The sequence below is a fragment of the Chanos chanos genome, chromosome 4 (assembly GCF_902362185.1).
Source record: "Chanos chanos chromosome 4, fChaCha1.1, whole genome shotgun sequence".
NCBI classification, from domain to species: domain Eukaryota; kingdom Metazoa; phylum Chordata; class Actinopteri; order Gonorynchiformes; family Chanidae; genus Chanos; species Chanos chanos.
In genome coordinates, this window is record NC_044498.1 from 19300630 (window position 1) to 19321781 (window position 21152).

Below are 21152 nucleotides of genomic sequence, written 5' to 3' on the forward strand. Positions count from 1 at the left end.
AGTGTTCAGGGATCTAAATAGTCAGTGTTCTTAATCCTTTTAGAAAGCTCAGATGTGTACCCTGCTTTGGCATATGTCTTAGTTGAATGTCTGAGTCACACCGCGCGTGCTGAATGGTTTGTATACATACTTGTAAGTGACAACTCTGAAGAATGAATGAAAGAGGGACATTTAGGAGGAAGTTTTGAAACTTTCAACCAATACGGCTCCCTGGGGTGTCTTTTTAAAAGGATACAGAGAGCCACTGTGTTTGAAAACCGTTTTTTCGGTTTAAGATGTTGTTATTGTGCATTAGGCTTGTTTGGCCCTTTGCCCTGAAACAAGAGTTGTTGTAATTGTCTGCGTGCGTGCATGTGTGGGTGAGTGAATGTAAGGGCCAGAGGCCAACAGGTTGCAGGTGGAGGCAGTCACTGGAAAAGGACACCAGATGGCTCGGCAGGGCTTGGACTAATGGGACTAGCCCCTTTGTGTGTGTGTGTGTGTGTGTGTGTGTGTGTGCACGCGCGTGCGTGCACACCATGTGTATGTGTGTATCTGTCTGTTATGGAGGAAAACACAAACCCTCATATGGCATCAGAGATCACAACAGATCCAAAAGCGTGACCAGAGGGAATTGCTAAATGATGTGTTAAGTGGAATGGCCCCAACCCCTGAGAAAAGCAGTGTGTGTCAGCGTGTCAAAAACAGTTGATATAAACGTTTTAACCTCAATAAAGCTGGCAGCAGCCCTGGAGTGATTTTTAATGCCTTCATTTATCAAATGTCTAATTTTATAGTGCTGGTATTGTATGAATGTGCAGAAGTACTGAGCAGCATGACAGGTCTGTATTTGAGCTGTCCTTAGAAAAGCACATTCTAATCTGAATTATGGAGGCTATGAAGAAAAAAATGCTTAACTTGGCAACTCTTTTATACTCTCCTGAAGTATGGTATTACAGCACACTAATGGAGAAAGATGCCAAACTGACAAAACACAGGAGAAATGTAGGGGCTGTGGGTCCTCAGTGGTCCAGACATCTGTCTCGCTAAGTAAGAACTCAATTTGCTGAAAGCTTTTCTGAAAGTCTTTCAGGACCTTTTTGTCAGAATTGTCCCCCTAATTGTCCCCAGAATTGTCAGTATTGCATAGGTTCATATTGGTATTGTGTGACTGGAAACCTGGAAGTTCAGCCCACCTTAGTCCAGGAAGTGTTTCTTAGTCCATCGAGTAGCAGTAGCCATTTGGTATCACACCTTTAAGAGTCCTGCTTGAGATCTGAAGTGGGTTAAGAATGGCGTACTAGCTATATTTGCTCTTTCTTTAGTTTGTTTCTGTCAAGAGTGAGATTGGCCCTCTAAAGAAACCTGTAAAATCTTATGTTAATAATTTATTAAGTTTCAAGCGTAGAAGACTGTAGTCCCACAATTAGATTGTGATACAGCAGAAGAAAACTGAGGGACTGTTAGCATAATGCTAAATTAAATCAGAATGATGGTGTTCTGGGAAACTAAAAAATGAGAAAAACAACAACAACAAAATGTGCTTTCCTCTGTCTTAATTCTGATGCTTTGTTGTTTCTGTTGATTTGGCATCTTTTTAATGTTTGTATGTGTGCATGCACCATCTAAATCATTCAGGAAACTTCCAAAGCATAGGGGAAGAAAAATTATGCTTTCATATTTAAACTCCTCGTTTGGGGAAGGAGAGGGCTAAAATGTTTCTCTTTAAAAGAGTTGTCGTTAATTGTTTTATGTCTGAATATAGGTTTTTCTTCACTCTTTTGCTCTGTTTTATGTTACTGTTTTTCAGGTTTTCTGTTATCAAAGTGGTAATTTTGCTGTCCTCCTTTTGGTTCCTCCCTCATCCCCGCTCTCCTCACTTGCTCTCTCCCTCTCTCCCTCTCCTGGTCCCCACAGGTGTCCCTGCGCAAGCAGGAGATTGCTGACCGTCTGAATGCCTGGATCATTTTCAATGAGAAAAACAGGGAGCTGTGTGAGTGGCTGGCTCAGATGGAAAACAAAGTGGCTCACAGCAGTGAGCACCTCAGCATCGAAGACATGGTAGAGAAACTGAAGAAGGTACAACATGAGATTAACATCACATCTCAGCTACACATCTACTATATTTTAACAAGAGCTTACGAACAACCTAAGGAGCATTTCAGATGCCCCTCTGAGGCATTATAAGTATGTTTTCAATAGGAATCAACACCAAGGTCAGCTTTCCCTTTACATTTGACTGGAGCACTTATTATTTGGATTTAAGGGACACCATTTGTTTTGTTTTAAGCACTGTAAGCCTCTTATACTGTTTTATAGTAAACTAATGTTATACTATACCCCTCCTTGAATTCATTTTAATCACCTTGGATTTTTTCCTAATGTTGCACTCTTCTACTAGACTGTAGACTGGCTTTGTCATTTCAACCATACACAGCTAGTGCACGGTGAGATGAAACCACGTTCCTCCAGCACTATGTGCCATAACTACAACATTCAATATTATAAATTTGGAGCTCATACTTGCTTATGTGAGATTTTTGCTCATTTTAATGGTTATAATGCATCACACGTGGTGGTTTAAAGTGAAGTGAAAACAGAAAGGGAAAGGGTGAGAAACAGATGATCGTCTAATGTGTGTGTTTCAGAAAAAGGCGCAGTATGTTTCTGGTGAAGGTATTCAGAGTAGAGTTAGGGTTGAAGTGGTCTGGGGCAGAATCGGGGTCACATTAAATTAGTGTTTCGAACTCTGAGTGGTTCAGACAGATGTCCTATTCTAGTATTAAATCTGACAAAGATTATTTGAAAAATGCAGGGAACTGGGGAAATTAAAACAAAAGGTGATGATTTCTTGGTGAATGAAAATTCAATGTGGTTCCAAGAGTTTCTGAAATAATCTTTTTTTTTTTTGCAAGCAACACATTCTGCCACACATTTTGTTTTCTTTGTTTTGTCGGTTTCTCCATTCTGGGGTGATAGTGATGCATGACTTGTACCAATCTTGGTTGTAAAACGTATTGCCCCATATGTTTATATTTAGAGTTGTGCTACCAAAGCTCAGGTCCTGTCAAGTAAATCCACTGATGAAAATATGACGAGAATGTAGGGCAGAAATGGTGTTACACCATGTAACTGAATGTTTGTTTACCCTTTTGTTCTTTCACAACAATGGCCTTCTATATGCAGCCTCTCTCTCATCATCTAATGAATCAGTTTCTATACGCTGAGCGATCATTAGCACATACTTTAGGTTGCCATTCTGAAGTGAATTGGTATTGATCACATGACATTGAGTGGTCATTGTTCCTCTTAAGATGTCGTCAATGGCAACGGCCACTATCTCTCTGATCAAAGTGAGCCAGGCTAGACTAAATAAAACAGGTGTCCTCCCAAAGACCAGGGTTTTGCCAGGGCCTAGGGTGGCCGATGAGATGCTTTGTCCCTAGTGTTTTCAACAGGAGAGTGCTGCAGTTGAAAAGTGCTCTAGAGGAGCTCACTGTCTGTAGAGGCACCATGCTGTGAGAGGGGACACAGCTGTTAGGCCTACAAAGACAATGTAGGGGCCATTGTGTGTTTGGGAAAAACTGGTTAATGAGTAAAACACATGGCCTTGGCAGGAAAGATCATTTCATTGCACTTTTCTCTCACTCTCTTTCTTTCTCTTGACAGGATTGTATGGAAGAGATCAACCTCTTCAGTGAGAATAAAAGTCACCTGAAGCAGCTTGGAGAACAGCTCCTACTGGCCAGTGACAGGACCAAGCAAGCAGAGGTCCATGGGGCACTCCGTGATGTTAATGACCGCTGGCAGCACCTGTTTGACCACATAGAGACCAGGTGAGATAGAAAAAGAGACAATGATGTCTTTGTTGAATCCACTAAACCAGTGATTCTCAACAAGTCCCGGGGGCCCACTGTCCTGCGCGTCTTTTTTTAACTCTTTATTATCATCGTTAATTGAGCTAATCAAGGGCTTGATGATTAATTGGTCAGTGGAATCAGGTGTGTCAGTCCTGAGTTAAAACAAAGATGTGCAGGACAGTGGGCCCCCGGGACTGAAGTTGAGAATCACTGCACTAAACATTTGTGTCTCATATTATTGTTACTTAATGAAGTTACCTTTGGAAGCCCTGTTCCTGTATTCTATTTTAGTTGTTTTTTCCTCATGTGGTCCAGGTCTTGGACTAGCCTCCTTTGTATCACTCCTCGACTTGCTAACGAAAGCTGAATGACCAAATCACTTCAGCCTGGGATGCCGATATTTAGAGTTGAGAATAATCATGAGTTTTGACTTTTTAGTTTAGTTTAACTCTAGTGAATGATGCTCGATGAAATCAAATGCAGCAATTAAATGAAGTAAATGCAAATGAATCATTTTTATTGCTGAGGTACATCCAGGGATGAACAAGGATTTTTTACTTTTCTAAGCACACAACAGATAGATATATAGAGATGAATGTCGTATATATCTGCAGGACAAGGGCATAATGTATAGAGTTACTAAATGAAAATATTAAGTTCATAGCTTCAGCGGTAATGTTGCAGTGTATAAGCGTACAAGCTTGAAGTATAAGCTGCATACTCATACAACTTCGAGTATTGAATCTCTGAATAATGGGTTAAATTTGTGCTTGGTTTTGGAGATCTTCAGCTTGGGGAATGAAACTGTACGTGTGGCGCTTACTTTTGTTTTTTATGGCTCTACGCCCTCTGCCTGGGGGAGTCACATCAGACAAAGTCGCCGGGGTGTGACGTGTTGGCAGAGATCTTTCTTGCCTTCTTCCTTAGTCTGTTTGTGCAGGTCTGCAATATAGAGAAGCTGGCAGTCAGTGACCTTTTCCTTAGAACCCACAATGTGTTATACAGTAGTTTGCTCTTGGAATTGGATTATGCAGACTCAAACCACACAATTATAGATGATGTGATGATAGATTCAGGGATGGTAGTGTAGAAGAGAACCAATAGTGTCTGGCTAAGAGAGCACTTCTTAAGTTACAAGAGGGATCACATACGTTGTTGTGACTTTTTGGTGATGAAAGTGATGTTCATGTCCTTCTTGAGGTCCTACGAGAAGATTATGTCCAAGAATGTGACTTGGCACATCAAAGATCTGAGCCGTTAGAGTTCCTGTTAGAGAACAGTTCCTGTTAGAGAAATGGTAAGGGATGTTTCCTGAAGTTCATGACCATTTTCACAGATTTAACTGTATAAACGATCAAGGTTATTGTGGTGAAAGCAGGACCACAGATGACTCACTTCCCTCCTGGTACATGGACACTTACCATGTTGATTAGACCAACCAGTGATTAGTGCAGAGTTGAGGGGCCTGATGGAATTGTCATCAGAGAAGCAGTCATTGCTGTACAGAAAGTAAAGCAAGTGGAAAACACACAAGCGTGTAACAAACCTGTTCTGAGAAACAGTTCTGAGATCAGGGATGATGATGTTCAAAGCAGCACTAAAATCCACAAGTATTATTTGGGCACCTGGGGTTTGGGTCCATTTGGTGATAGATACAATGTACTTTGTTTCACAGCATTAAACTGAAATGGATAAGAAAATAATCCAGTTATAGTCCTACGAATATTTTTTTACATTATATTATTAGGTAACAGCTCCTTTAAAAAGAAATAGTTGCTTTGCAGCAAATGGAAAGGGTAAAGTTTAATATAAAAGTAGTTCAGTCTGAACATTTGAACTTTGACATTACGTACATGAATTGACAATTCAGGACAATAAACTGCATCTATCAATTGGTCTTACGGCAGTATACTACGCACACTAATTAACTTGACGTCGCCATGTCTTAATGTGTCTCTTCACTGCTGATCATCTGTGATGTCCTCAAAGGCAGCCAGATGGTGGGAATGATGGAAGCAGGAGGATTTAGCGTAGCCTGCCCAGTGGCAAGACTGGCCGGCTTTGCCATATGGCCATTTAGCCTCCTGCAGCTCATCTCTGGTCTTCTTTAGCGCTGCAGTCAGGGAACGGAGCAGCAGGCAGAAAGGGCGATTTTAGGGGGCTGTCAACACACATTAACGGTGATGTCAGGAGATACAATTGGAGGAGGGGGTAGTCATCACAGTGTAGCCTACATGTAAGTATGGCTGATAGCTCATTGAAGAGTCCATGCTGTTGCCCACTATCCTCAAACAATGGGAAACGAGGCACCTTAGCACATCACTTACATATGTTAAGCTTAATCTCTGTGTTCCACAAAGCACATGTCAGCGGCTAGCGTCTGGGTTTGGCTGCCATCTGATCATGAGTATTTCAGGGTTTTCCACAGCAGGGTGCCTAGTGCAGTGAACTCTGACTTCATTCACTTTGCCCAAGAGTTGTCATGCATCTCTAGTCGCAAGGCATTTGGGAGAGGGGAAAGAAATTTAGTAACCCCCAAAGATTCATTAGACAGATTTATGTATTATTTGGATTTGGGGGGGGGCAGACAAGTGTTTTGTTTATAGGCCTCTTCTAGAGGATATTGGTTCCAGTTCATTCAAAGCACCTGGTCAGATTGATACTTAATCTCTTGATCCACAGAGACGACAAATGCTTTGTGCAAGGCTTTTTATGCAGGATGTTAAACTCATCGTACATTTACACTGAGTCAACAACTGACTTAACAAAGAAAAGGTTTAGCTCCTGAGCAGCGAAGAGTGCTATGTGCTATTTGGTCCAAAGTAAAGGTCACTATAGCAACAGTTCTTAGCTAAGGGGACCTGTATAAATGTGTTGCCATGTTGTCATGGTGATTTTTCAAGTGTGGGGAGAAACCTTTGGGCACAGTTGCCAAGATGAATACTGGAGGATAATTTAGGGAAGGGGACTACAAGGGGCCAACCATCAAACAGGCCCTACATGTGCAAGTCAGGCGTGAAGGTTTAATAAACCTCACTGATCAAAATAGTTTAGCTCTGCAGGTCTCTGTGTTGTTTTCTTTCATCGCAAGTATTAGCTAGAGCAGCTCTTCTCAAACTATGACATGCCAGTCCGCGATGAGGAAACTGCCGGTCCGCAGAGCCCTGCCGCTGCGCCAGTCAAATTATGCTCGGTGCTTCTGTCACTCGCCAAATTAAAACAGTAACATTTTATTCAAGATTCTAGAATGTTATGCAAGTTCTCGCAGGCAGGGACGCTTAACGTTCTACAGTCTTGAATAATATGTTACTGTTAAACCTGGTGAGTGACAGAAACACTGAGCATAATTTGACTGGCGCAGAAACACTGAAACACAAGTGACAGAAACACTGAGCATAATTTGACTGGCGCAGAAACACTGAAACACAAGTGACAGAAACACTGAGCATAATTTGACTGGCGCAGAGGCAGGACTCTGCAGGACTCAGCAGTTACTACTGTTACTATTTTCAAAGCAAGAAGTTCTGTCAAGGGGACGGCAGTTTCCCGCCCCAGCACCGGTCCACAATCCGGAGTTTGAGAAACAATGAGCTAAAGTACACATAAAATGTCTAAGGTCAGTACTACTGTATGCCTAAGTTGTTTGTTTCTTTGTTTGGTTTTCTCTTTCTCTTTGGGTCTTTGGAAGTGCTGTTCCAGAGATATGGTTTCAGTTTACAGTAGTTGCATACAGTTTATATACGAGAGGTTGATGAGGTTTATATGGATATGTGGAGGGTTAAGGACTCTGTCCGTGCCATCACTGAGGGTGAGGACATGCAGGTCAGTTTAGGATGGTTCTGTTTAGTAATCAAAAACTTGACTTTGAAAGCCTTTTTAATCTCTCTCTCTCTGTCTCTGTCTCTCTCTCTCTCTCTCTCTCTCTCTCTCTCTGTCTGTCTCTTCCTTAGAGTGAAGAAGCTGAAGGAGACGCTGGTGACTGTCCAGCAGCTGGATAAGAATATGAGTAATCTGCGGACCTGGCTGTCCCGGGTAGAAACTGAACTGACTAAACCTGTGCTTTACACTGTCTGCCACAATGATGAGATCCAGAGGAGACTAGCTGAGCAACAGGTATGGGCCCATAAGCCATCACCCAAACCCCATCTCACCCCGGGAAGCCTGGCTCTGGGGCTGTACAGTAATAAAAAACAGGCTTTTTTTAATGACTCCCTTTTGTCTGTGAGTCAAGTAAAATTTAGGGTCTTTCCAAAGAGTGTGAGGCTTTTAGTGATGTGACTGGCTAAAATTTAAAGTATGATTTATGGCACACTGGTAAAGTTGCTAAGGGGCTTTATTTCTGTCTAAAAATATTTAAATTCATTTTTTATGTTGTTTTATACAGTTCTTCAATTTTGCTTGACTGATAAGCATGGTATGTTATAATGAGGGATGACAATGTGATTGTTTATTTGTTCGCACCCTTTTGTGTGTGTGTGTGTGTGTGCTTGTGTGTGTGCATCTGTGCACGTGCGTGTGTGTGTGTACATGTGTGTGTACGCAGGAGCTCCAGTGGGACATTGAGCAGCACACAGAAGGTGTAGGCTCAGTGTTGACTCTGTGTGAAGTGCTGCTGCACGATGAGGACGCGTGTGGCAGTGATGTTGAAAACGACTCCCTCCAACAAACCAGCCGCAGCCTGGACCAGCGCTGGAGAAACATCTGTGCCATGTCCCTAGAGAGGAGGATGAGGTTAGGACTAAACTGCTAGAGACAAACTATCATATCAATGGTTTTGCTATACCAATATGATATTTCGTCTGTGCCATAGAACTTAACAAATGACGCAGTAAAACACTGGAAAAACATCTATGTGATGGTTTACATAATTTACTAATGTGGGCCCCTGCCCCTCCGTCCACAGAATTGAGGAGACTTGGCGGCTTTGGTGTAAGTTTCTGGATGATTATTCTCATTTTGAGGACTGGCTGAACCTCGCTGAACGCACTGTGGCTGATCCTAATTCCTCAGACGTCCTCTACACAGTAGCCAAAGAAGAGCTGAAGAGATTTGAGGTGAGCGCTTGACTGAAAAAGGCCATAAAAGCAACTATGCCCATCACGGTCAATGGAGCTTCTCTTTTTAATTTTGGTTATAATTGTGTTGTTGAGTCACTATGCTTTTATTCAGACACTAAAAACTTTCCAAGTTCAAAAGTACACCACTGAAATTCACAGAAAAGTAAACGACTAACAGAGAAAAGAGTTGTCTGACTCTAGAAATGTTAGAGCTATTTTTTTTTTTAAATGTTTCATATTTTATTCATTTTTAGGGATTTCAACGGCAGGTTCACGAGAGACTCACCCAGCTTGAGATAATTAATAACCAGTACCGGCGACTGGCCCGTGAGAATCGCACGGACACAGCCAACAAGCTGAAGACTATGGTCCAGAAGGCCAACCAACGCTGGGATAACCTACAGAGAAGAGTGGCAGCCATATTGCGTAGACTCAGGGTGAGGAGACAACTTGTGCCAAATTGGCTTAAATTCAGCTTAAGTTTTAAGTTTAAATTTAGTTTACATCTTTGTATCTGATTTTAAATACATCTTAATTATGTTAATAGATACATATTTTTATGTAAGAATTGTTATGTGATCTAGCCAAAGATAGATCATGAGGATTAGATTTTGCTGATGTGGAAATTTGAAACAAACCATTTAAATTTAAAATTTAAACAATTTAAAACCAGCTTCCTGATTTTGCAATGGTCGTTTGTAATAGGAATGTGTAATAGGAGCATCCCTTGTCCTATTTGACAATCCCAACTCCCAAGTTAAGTTAATTGAGAAATCCTGATTATGGAAAATGCCCTTACACTTCACTCTGGAAGCATTGTTTCTATGCTGCAATATAATTTCATATTATAGAATTTGGCATTTTGAAGCTAACTCATGCTACTGTGGCTAAGTTACGTTTTACAAATAACTTCGATTTTGCAGCTTACTGAGATTGGAATCAGAGGTTTTTCAAAGGTTTAGTGCCTCTTCAAAAACTCCAAGCTCCCCTGAATGTTGAGATTGCATTACACTGAAAATCTCTTTTTGCCTGTCATGTGTTCCAATTCATGTCTTTCTTTCTTTCTTTCTTTCTTTCTTTTCTTTCTTTCTTTCTTCTCTCTTTTTTTCTCTCCTTCTCCACTCTCGCTCCCTGCAGCATTTTACCTGTCAAAGGGAGGAATTTGAGGGTACGAGAGAGAGTCTCTTGGTCTGGCTGACAGAGATGGATCTGCAGTTGACCAATGTGGAGCACTTCTCAGAGACTGACATCAATGATAAGATGAAACGACTCAATGTAAGTATCCAGACACCTGCACCCCACATCCATTATGTCAAATGTCATGAATATAAAAAATATCCATATAATCTAACAGATCCCAATTGTTCACTTTCTCCCTCTCTCTATCATGTATGTAGGGCTTTAAGAAGGAGATCACCAGGAACACTATGAAGATTGACGCTCTGATTGTATTTGGGGAGAGTCTGATTCAGAGGAGTGCTCCTCTGGATGCAGCTCTGATAGAGGATGAGCTGGAGGAGCTGCACTCCTACTGCCAAGAGGTGTTCGGGAGAGTAGCCCGATTTCACCAGCGTCTCACCAGCCCCCGACTGGTTAGTTACCTCCAAACCCTCACTCACACTTTCAAATTTTAACTGTATATTCTCCTGTTCAGCTTGGAGGAAAACATTTTTTGGAAAAAAAAAAAAAAAAAAAAAAAAAAAAATATATATATATATATATATATATATATATATATATATGTATGTGTGTGTGTGTGTGTGTGTGTGTATTGGAGCTAAATATTTAACACAATGTAAAATGTTATTTTTAACATTTTACATCATTTAACTTTTTAGGAACTATTTATGTTCATCTTCACCGATGTGTTAGCACAGGCCCAGGGTAAAAGTTTTCTGCCTGTCCTTCCTCTCTCATTTCTCTCGTTCTCTGCGTCCCGTTGCAGGTGTTACTGGAGGAGCCAGAGGTCTACAGCAGAGATCAGACTGTGGAGCTTAAAGGCTCTGAGCCAACAGCTTCAGGCCAAGATACTCCCCCAACCCAGCCCTCGATGTGCCTCCTGGCCCCCCCGCAGGAGCGCTCGGGTCGCGAAACCCCAGTCAGCGTGGATTCGATCCCGCTGGAGTGGGACCACACTGGAGATGTAGGCGGCTCTTCTTCACACGACGAAGATGAGGAGGCTACCTATTACAGCGCCCTGTCAGGTAACCGTGGGAACAGTTGCTAAGAAGAATGAGAAGAATGTTTTACTCCCTCTCAGTCCCCAAAAGGAGGAGTATACCGAGCCCAGCTTTGAATCATCACTCTATTAGGTGTCGGTCGTCTTGATGCTGCTTTGACAGATGTGTTGTTGCACTTGTCTTCTTTCAGATGTAGAGATCACAGAGAACCCAGAGTCATTTGTCAAATCGACATCCAGAACTCTGGGAGTACCTTTGGGTAGGCATTGGCCTCTTGCATGTGCCCCTGCAGTAGTAAAGCCATGGCCAAGCTTAATACTTAACATTTAACATTTAATACCTTCAGCACCTTTGTAACTCCTCTTTATGTCCCTCTGTCCTTTCTCCTGCACACTACTGCCTTCCTTTGTTCCCACTGCTTGGAGTACATGGGCAGAACAAAAAGACAGAATTATAGACAAAGGTCTTTATATATATATGACCTGATGAGTGGTTTGTTCTGATAATGACAGTTGTGGTTTTCCGTGGAGAGGGAGCTCAGAGGCGAGAGTGTCAAGGCAAAAGAGGGAATGAATGAGAGGAAAGGAGTAATGTCTTCCTCTCTTGTAACTTCACTATTCACTTCACCCACATTTGCCCTCCTGCCATGTTTGATGCCCTCACTCTGATTATGTTTTACCAGTGCACTCTTACTACTACAGCTTCACTGGCACACACTGAATGATGCAAACTCGCTGTGACACTTTTGCTTGTACACACTCACTGCCACTCACATTTGCTGCAAACTCACTGCCACCTGCTCTTTACACACACACACACACACACACACACACACACACATGCACACAGACACCAAGATTGTGTACATCACTGATGCAACCTGTGTTCTGTGTCTGTGATTATGACGGTGATATCAGAAAGCTTAATGCAGAGCATGATAAAATTGAATTATTTTTCATATTATGAAGATGTCACACAGTTGAGTGAAAGGAATGTCCATATATTCACGGCAAGTGATATCGTTAATAGACAGTTGTGGAAATAGAGCAGTCGTCTGACAAATAGGCCTCAGAGTTGTTGGAGGAAAAAGTGGGCTGAAGTAGATACATAACAGCTCAATTCTGATGGCCCATTGTTTCCCTGTGTTCTCCGCCAGTTTCAGGAAGGGTGATTACTGAGGCTCAAAGCTGGCACTCCCCAGACACACCCATGAGGAAGTCCCTTCTTGACATGAGTGATGGAGAACGAGCCTCACCCACACGTACAAGCACGCCATACAAACAGGGCTATGTAAGTACACTATACACACGTGCTGAAGCAGCCATGGAACTTAAGAGATTAAATGCACGTGGACTAGCTGTAGGAAATGAGCTGTTCCATGAGGTACAGGCCAGTGGTTTCACATGAGTGGTGTTTGTTATTATATATTATATGGTGTGCATCTTATTATATTATGTGCATTTAAAAACAGTTCTGACTGTTTTATGTGTATTTGCATGTGTATGTCAGGTTCGGTTAATGTCAGAGTGCAGTGGCAGCATTGAAAGTGTGAAAAGAGTTTCTCTGATCCTGGAGGACGAAGACCAGCGTGAGGAGCAGGGCCTAACAGGCCTTAACACTGCCGATACACAGTCAGGTATGTAGTCACTGTGGGCTATCGCTTGGCATGGTCAGAGACAGTGACTATGAGACTAAGACCAGAGCAGTCAAATAAAAAAGTGCAGTTTTGCTTCTTGTTATGTATGTCAGGTATCAAATGACCCTTTCTAACTTTGTCCCACGAAAACTGTACAAACTACACAATTACTGCACACTGTCCCACTGCTTGGTTTTAGAATGCAAGTTGTTCTTCGTGTTGTGGCAAATCCACCTTCCTTATAATGAACTTAATTAAAGCAAAAGCACTGCTTCCTTTGTAACTTATCCAGTACATTTTAAACGAGTCTACATTTCATTTTCATTCATTAAGAACGAAAATAAAATTCATTAAGATAGCTGAAATTTATCAAGCGCCTTGGTTTGTCTGAATTGGATCTTTTCTTGTTCCTCTTGGGAATTCTGGGGAATTTTTTTAGACTTCAGCTAGAAGTCTCAGTTCAGATCATTTCAGACATTAAATACAGTGTTCACATTATATTGGTAAATCTCTGTCTCTATCTAAAACAACACCATAACCTGAGACTCTGGTATCTTCCTCAGGAGTACTTGAGCGATGGGAGCTTCTGCAGGCTCAGGCCTTGAGCCAGGAGCAAAGCTGCTCAAGAGACCCACAGCAGATGACCTCTGACCTGCAGGACATCAATACCTGGCTAGGCCGTGTGACCCCTGAACTTGAGAAGTTGCAGAAACCAGAAACATCTGTTAGCGTCCGAATAATGGAAGCCAAAGTCAGACAACTTAAGGTAAAATCTTGCAGTTAGTCAGCAAAGTACAAAAAGATTACACATATGAATATGGAAAGAAGGAGTGCTGCAAAGACAGAGGAATAGTTGCGGTACTACACCAATTATACAGAACAATTAGATACATGTAATGTTTAACAACCTTTCATCTTATGAAAGGTTGATAAACATTTTTTTTCTATGGACATTTTAAACTACCTTACGTTTACTTGTAGGCTGCACTGTTGCCCATGATGGAACAGGTGGTGCATCAATTTTCACATTATATACAGTGTGGAACCACTGGGTATAGTAATCAGCCTGTAAATTTCAGTGCTCAACACTGTGGATGGTTCAGTTCGGAGATGTTTGAAATAAACCTTAAGTGCTAGTATATTAAGTATGTCTGAGAGTTCAGCAGAGAGCATATGCAATTCGTTTGGTGAAAAAAAAGTCATGTTCATTTTGATTTCATAGCTTTTTGTTTGCTCATGGGCAAAATTATGAGAACTGTGTGGATTAGTTTCATCTTTAGAGTACAACATCACAGCCATAGCAAAGACCTGTCTTATCTGCAGTATGCTAAGTTGAACAATGCACTTAAATGTAAAAATCATTCTCATCGTCTTTGATATACAGGGACAATTACATAACAAGAGACTCAAGAAGTTTCCACTTCAAAAATTCTTTCAGGCCTCCCTGTAACTATATAAACTGACTGCTATAAAAAAAAATGCTGTAAACATATGCCATGGTAACTTCAAAGGAAACAATTCTAAGTCAGACAGTTCTATGATCTCGCAGCACTTAAGTTAAATTACCCTCTTCATCTCTGTGCTTTGTGGCACTGTCGCTTCCTCCCGCAGGAGATGCAGAAGGCCTTTGCTCATTATAAGACCCTGATGCTGTCTTTGAACCTGGGCAGTCGGGACCTGCAGCAGGCCAAGAACCCTGAGTCCCAGGAGCTTCAGGAGAGCATGCGGAACATGAACCGTGGCTGGACTGAAGCATGTGCAGGACTGGAAAGCTGGGAGGACAGCTTAAGGTTAACTCTCATGCGCTGCCAGGTAACAGGAACAAATGAAACGCCTCACGTTAGGGGTGAAATCTATAACATTATCATTAGATTGAATTTAACAAACACACATTGCCTAACTATAGTAAGTCGAGCACTGATTACTGTGGCTTGCAAAGAAGTCTGAAGTCTGCTTCCCTGGGCTGAAGTCCTGTCTATCTATGAGTACTCTTTGCAACTTCACACATCACATCCTATCCCAAGTCTTACTGAGCCTGTTGGTGGCAGTAATGACTTTGGATAATGGAGATACCTTCTCTAAGCCTATTAGTGACAGAAATGGCTTAAAGAACTGAAGCTACATCACAGTCTATTGTGGCTAAAGTAAGAATGATTGGCAAGATTCAGTTTGCCATAGTAATCTAGATTGAGTCTGGCTAACTGCACCTTTAAGATTAAAGACAACTTTGAGTGTGGTGGCATAAGATTAGAGGTTAGCTGAGAATATTCTGAGTGGGGTTTGATGTTACCTTTGACCTTTGACGTCTTTGTCTCTCCAGGAGTTTCATGAAGCTTTGCATTCACTCCTGCTGTGGCTTGCTCACGCTGAAAGCAGGTGTTATACAGTGAACATCCTCGAGCCAGCTGTTCAGGACCACACATTAGTGGAACACAGGAGTATGCTGAAGGTGAGGCCATCACAGGCTTTTCAGTAAATGACACTGCTTGCCTAACTTTAGTACTTTTCATTTGTAATTTCAGTGTCTGCTCCAGGGCCAGTCCTTTTTAGGAGACTTACAGCAATAAACACTTCACAGTTAGGCTACATAATGACTCAATTAATCTTCTAATCACCAAGCCTTTGTAAGCTAGAAAAAGGTTCTACTAGGTTTCCACGGATACTAGGAAACTTGGAAAAAAATATAATTACATTTCCCATTTTTCATTAATGTGTCTTTAGTGAATTAGCTGGTACTCTGGAATAAATTTAGTGTGTCCGTCAAATTCATATTCGCATACCCATTAGGAGTAATGTTGTAGCTATGTTGCGTTCCCTGTACTGACACACATTGCACCCTCTGCTGGCAGGGGCTAGAAGAGGAGCTGCAGAGCAGACAAAGGCAGATGAGTTCCCTCCAGGAAATCGCAGCAGGGCTCCTCCCCGAGGCAGGGGGAGAGGGGAGCACCGAGGCCAAGGAGAAGCTCCATGTCATCAGGAACAAGTTAAGGCTGCTCCTGCGACGGGTTAGCCAGGACCTCCAAACGGTGCAGGAGCGTTTGGTAAGTTCCTGCTATGGTAAAAATATGATCTCAGTGACTTTTATTGTTTGGATTTGGTTGCTGAACTGAGTATGTTTTGTATCACAGGAATACATGGTCATAGACATGGTTTTGTGCTTTTTTTTCCCATGTTGAACTTTTTCTAATTAGTTTTCCATGTTGTTCTGAATGCAGGAGTCCACAACTGAATCTAGCAGCCAAGGGTTGACTGCCAGTCCACCAGCTAAGGTAGAGAACTCATACCTTTCCATACTCTGAATGCTATCTTTGTCATCAGTTTACTTAAAACAAAGTAAAAGATGACAGTGTAGGTTTTTTGCCCAGAATGTTTGACATAGTCACTGATTAACAGTAAAAAGAAGATGTTAGTCATTTTAGGTGTTTTCTTTTGTTACTTTGCATGGAACAGGTTCATTAAGCCTTTCTTGGCAGTGCAAAGAATATAAACTCTCACTGGATTATTTGACATTTTCATCAGTACGTGTGCTTTATTGGTTTGAACTTTGCCATTTCTGAACATAACTTCTTAAATAATACCTCACTGTTCATATTCTGTCAAACCCCGAGACTCTTGTTTGAGACCAAAATATGACAAAGAACACTGAGGACATTTTGTGTGTGTGTGTGTGTGTGTATGTGCAGAAGCCATCAGCCGAAGCTACAGTTGGAAGAAGAACTTCGGGAAGCACCAGGTACAGGTTACAAAACAGAATTAAAGTAATGTTTAACAGTGGTTTGTCAGCTCTGAATAAGATTTTCTAAAGCCTTATGAGTGAGTGAATGAAAATAGCCAATCAGAAAAAAAAATAGGGAGTAATTTGTCAAAGTAGTTGTGAAGAATCCATCATTCCTCATGTTTTGAATACAGCAATAACTTGTGCACATGGCGGTAGGACATCTGGCACTTAACATCCTTCACAATCTGTTCCAGAGAGAACCATGAATCGTCCGCCCAGAGGTCATTCTTTTATCGGGTACTTCGTGCTGCCTTCCCCCTTCACCTCCTCTTCCTCCTGCTCTTGGTACTGGCATGCCTGGTTCCATTGTCTGAAGATGACTACAGTTGTACACTTTCCAACAACTTTGCTCGCTCCTTTTATCCTATGCTGCGGTACACAAATGGACCACCACCGACATGATTATACATGAACACACACCATTTACACGGACTGACTGCTTCCAAAGCTGTCCAATTCAAACTGCTCTAAAGCCTGATAGAGAGTATTGCTACTGTCCAAAAAATCTTTTATTCCCTGTTTGTATTTATGGATTTGATTTTATACTATTTATTCCCCACAAAAGCCATACTACTACTGAGTCCATATTTACCATGTAAAAGGGGGATACAATCTAGCCCCTGGTTGTTTGTAACATTTGTATCCTTATGTCTTTTAAGTGTTGTAAAACAACTACTCAACTAACTTTTCAGAATTTTTTAAAGTAACAAATGCATTCTTAGCAAAGAATGTTTCCTAGTTTCACAGAGTACAGTATATGTTCTGTGTAAACCATTGATTTCAGAAAAAAAGGCATTTAAAAAAAATACTTGTATGTTTAAGTAAATTAAGAGACATTGTTTTTGTATAATTCAAGAAGTATGGTCAGGGACCTTTTTTGTCATAATTTCAAATAATTTGTAGACATGTCATCCTGACCATATAATAATAATAATGAAAGCCATCACTCACACCATGCCAGCATTGTGTGTCTGGGTGTTTGGCCTCGGCAGGAGCTTCCGTAGGCTTAATATTAATAAAGATTACTGAGAAAGCACTGAGCCTCTCTGTCCCAACTAAACAAGAAGACCCCTTCCCCGTATGAATGAATCAAAATGCTTGCAGACATATATCAAGCATTTGTTTTTAACGAAGTATCATTTGTTTAATCCCTGAGTTAACCACACTCTGACATTCTCTTTATCTATTACTTCTTCAAATAACAGTGAGCTTCCAAATGAGCTGTAAATGAACAGAAATGTGTTTTCCCAGATCACATTTGTGGCTGAAGCTCCACTGATGTAAATACACTTAATGCTCATTAATTCAAAGTGCTCTGCTCGCAGCATACTTTAAAGAAAACCTTTGTATGTAATAACTTTTTTTGTGTGTGGTTTTGAAATCAAGCAATGTCTTTTCTCTCCTGGAAATAAACATTGTTTGTCTTATTCAAAAAAAAAAAATATAAGAGCAGTGTTCTTTATTCATTCATGAAGGACGTTATAATCCACACATAATGCAACGAATGCAATGATTAAATAAATCGTCAAATTTCAGGCACACTTGTGTGGAAATATATACATTTAAAAGCCATTTAAAGGATTTATTTTGGCTGTTTTTTGCCACTCTTGGAGATGTGGGGGATAGAGGTAAAGTTGTAATCTTGATCTTGTAATAATATAACAGTATGAAAAAGCTTGCCTGTTTCCAGGCAGAAGACAATACTGCATATACTGATTCAGGACACCAGAGCAGGGGTCCAGTATTCTGAATGAGAGACATTTTAAGGGATATATTTGTGAGCAGGGAGCAAAAACTGTAAAATGAAACTACTGTAATATGGGAGAAAATGGTATGTTTAGAGGGGTTCTGTCCCTATGCAAATGGACATTGACAAGATGACATGTGAGGTAATGATGGTTTGTCACGGAGATGACAGGGAAGTGAAGAGTAATTTGGTTTAAAAGGACACACAGTTACCAGCAAGGCTTCTTATTCATTCTCAAAGACAAATGCCTCAGGTCTGGCCATATTAAGGTTACTAAACATAGAAAGAGCACCAGGAGATGTGTGTGTGTTCTCACAGTGCCATATCACAAAACATATATATAGCATTCTGCAAGACCTATTGAGACTATTCGAAAGCGTTACCGGGTGAATCCAGAGAACAAAGAGGGGGCAGGATCGCCACTCGAACGAGGCAAAGGAGGAGAAGAGTAAGTCAAAACATCATTTCCCCAGTAGTTCTTAGACTTTTTCTCCATTTGCTATTTTCACTGATCTAATTTCTGTTTTCACTGTGTTTTGCATCAGCACAAGGCCAGAGCTAGTGTTCTTTAAACTGAGGAAGAGGCTGCCATATTGAGAACCGCATCAGTAGATATAATTTTTGAAGAGGACGCCGCCATCTTGGATGGAAGGCCAGCTTGGGTGCTCCCGCCTAGCACAGAGTTGTCTGCACTGTGTGGGGCGCTACAGAATAGAGACCACGGAAGCTGGGTTGTTCTTGGGAATGCTCAACATTTAGAGTTTCATTTATGCTCCCAAAAAGCATTTGTAGTATATACTATGATATTACAGTATATTCTGTTCTAATGTATTCTATTCTGTTATATATTGTACATTGATATATATAATTGTCAATTTATATGCCTTATAATCTATATTATACTGTATTTTCTTTATTTATAATAAAATTTGTGTAATTCATTTTTGTTTGCCAGACTCTATACAATCTACCCATGAACATAAAACAACACCACCACCAATATTAATAATAATAATAATATTAACAATAATAATAATAATATTAATAATATAAACCATATGAATTCATGTCTGGGGACCCACAATGGACCAATGGGGAAGGGTTTTAGAGGAGGGGCAAGACATTGCTCCACCAATCCAAAGAAAGACTTTTGACCAATTGCAGGATACCTGGTGGCCCAAGGTGTGAAGTGCAAATGTTCCCTTGCAAGCACCCCCAAGGGATTATTCACCATGGCAACTAAGGACTCTAGGCAGACCCCCAAACACGGTACATATTCAGGAGTATTCCATGCCGCGTAACAGAGCTGCAAACTGCCGGATACAGCTGATTATCTGTGGAGTATCCGGGAATATACAGGAGTATTCCAGTCCGAATACACCTCTTTTCATGCAGTGATAAGCATGGCAACTATCTCTATATCCTTCCCCCACTCCACTCACCCTTCCACAAGTTTTATGAAGCCCAACATTCAGTTTTATGAATTATCATCACTGTTGTTGATTTTGAAAAAAGAGGAAACGCCCAGGATTTCACAAAGGCTCTGATCAGTTAAAAAAATAACTCAAACTGCTCTGAAATGTTTCAACAAATTAAATGAAATTAATGAACAGCTTGTTCACTTTCACAAAATGTAAAAAGTTGAACTAACCCATCACAAAGTCCTACAAATGAATCTGCTTGTATAACTACCTTGGCATCTGCCGTCATATCAAATAAAGTTCTTCTAAAAATGCAGAGACTCTTAAGAACTTACGAAAAAAAGGCTAACTCGCTTTATCATGTGGCACCGTCATGTCGTGGCAACTGACATATTGTTCTAAATATGCCACATTCAAACCAATATACCCTTACACTGTATGCTTACACTTTCAAGTCCCTTCAAACTGAGCACTACAATCTTATTGATACAGCAGTGTTAGACAAGCCTATCATTCCTAATTGAAAATGTCTGTTGGTGGAATGTTAATGTTAATGTCTCATGTACTTTCAGTTTAAACACATACAATTTTATCTCTCATCTCTAGTATGAGAGTCACATACAAAAATCAGAATAGTTGAGGTACATTGTCGAGGTGGATGCAGATGAATCTGCATTTTTTTTACTGCTAGAAGAAAACGGCTATCCGGTAAGTAAAACAGTTTTTGAATTGCTCATCATTCTCCCTTTTACCTCCTTACAAACAAACTTCATGATTTTTTGAAATACAGATCCATAGATTTCTCTTAAAAAGCCTTCTTATACTCATATATTTCGAACTTAACCCTGCTATTATGCACACCTGCGGGATCAGTTTCGGCTCTTGCACTCTAGTTTAAGAGCACAGGAGCTGTAGTTAACCTTTCTTTTTCTCGTTTGCAGGCATGAATGTATATGGAACATTTGGTCAAACTGTTGTGTTGTGGAATGTTTCTGTGCCACACAAAGAGGTTGTCTCTCTATAATTTTGACTGTTGATCCTTTGGACAGACTTTGATGTAGATATTGTTGTAGATCTAAAATAAACATGTGGTCCTGATGCATCCACTGTCTGTGAATTTTTTCTATTTTGACTACTCCTCAGTGTATTTGAACGAATGAAGAACTTTCCTTTGCTGTCTTCCTCACAGAGATGATAAAACAGCAAACAAGAAGTATGCTGTTATCTTCCATTAATCAAAAATTAAATAAAAATGATCCTGAAATGGGATAGAATAGAAAAACACACACACACACGCACCCACACAGAACAAACACTAAGTCAAGAGACTGTGAGCCCCCAGTGTAATCTAAATGGACCACCAAGATTTACAGCTATTTGAATCTATGACATACAATCATCTGCATATGAATCCTCTACATGACAGAGAAAATTAAATTTGACATGTGCAAAAAGTGTGCTCACATACACAAACACACACAAATGCATTCTTGT

General features: G+C 40.7%; 1 protein-coding gene across 1 annotated transcript in view; it reads left to right on the forward strand.

Annotated features, from left to right (window-relative positions):
- Positions 1-16892, forward strand: part of syne2a (spectrin repeat containing, nuclear envelope 2a) — an 84285-nt gene extending 67393 nt beyond the window's left edge. Inside the window, exons 90-107 of the mRNA XM_030772153.1 lie at positions 1897-2058; positions 3649-3815; positions 7790-7952; positions 8383-8570; positions 8743-8893; positions 9151-9333; positions 10034-10171; positions 10294-10488; positions 10842-11100; positions 11267-11335; positions 12233-12366; positions 12586-12712; positions 13276-13478; positions 14324-14524; positions 15033-15161; positions 15562-15786; positions 16399-16445; positions 16685-16892. Of these exons, the coding sequence (XP_030628013.1) occupies positions 1897-2058; positions 3649-3815; positions 7790-7952; positions 8383-8570; positions 8743-8893; positions 9151-9333; positions 10034-10171; positions 10294-10488; positions 10842-11100; positions 11267-11335; positions 12233-12366; positions 12586-12712; positions 13276-13478; positions 14324-14524; positions 15033-15161; positions 15562-15786; positions 16399-16445; positions 16685-16892 (2949 nt within the window). The remainder of the gene's footprint in view (positions 1-1896; positions 2059-3648; positions 3816-7789; positions 7953-8382; positions 8571-8742; positions 8894-9150; positions 9334-10033; positions 10172-10293; positions 10489-10841; positions 11101-11266; positions 11336-12232; positions 12367-12585; positions 12713-13275; positions 13479-14323; positions 14525-15032; positions 15162-15561; positions 15787-16398; positions 16446-16684) is intronic.
- Positions 16893-21152: the final 4260 nt, after the last annotated feature.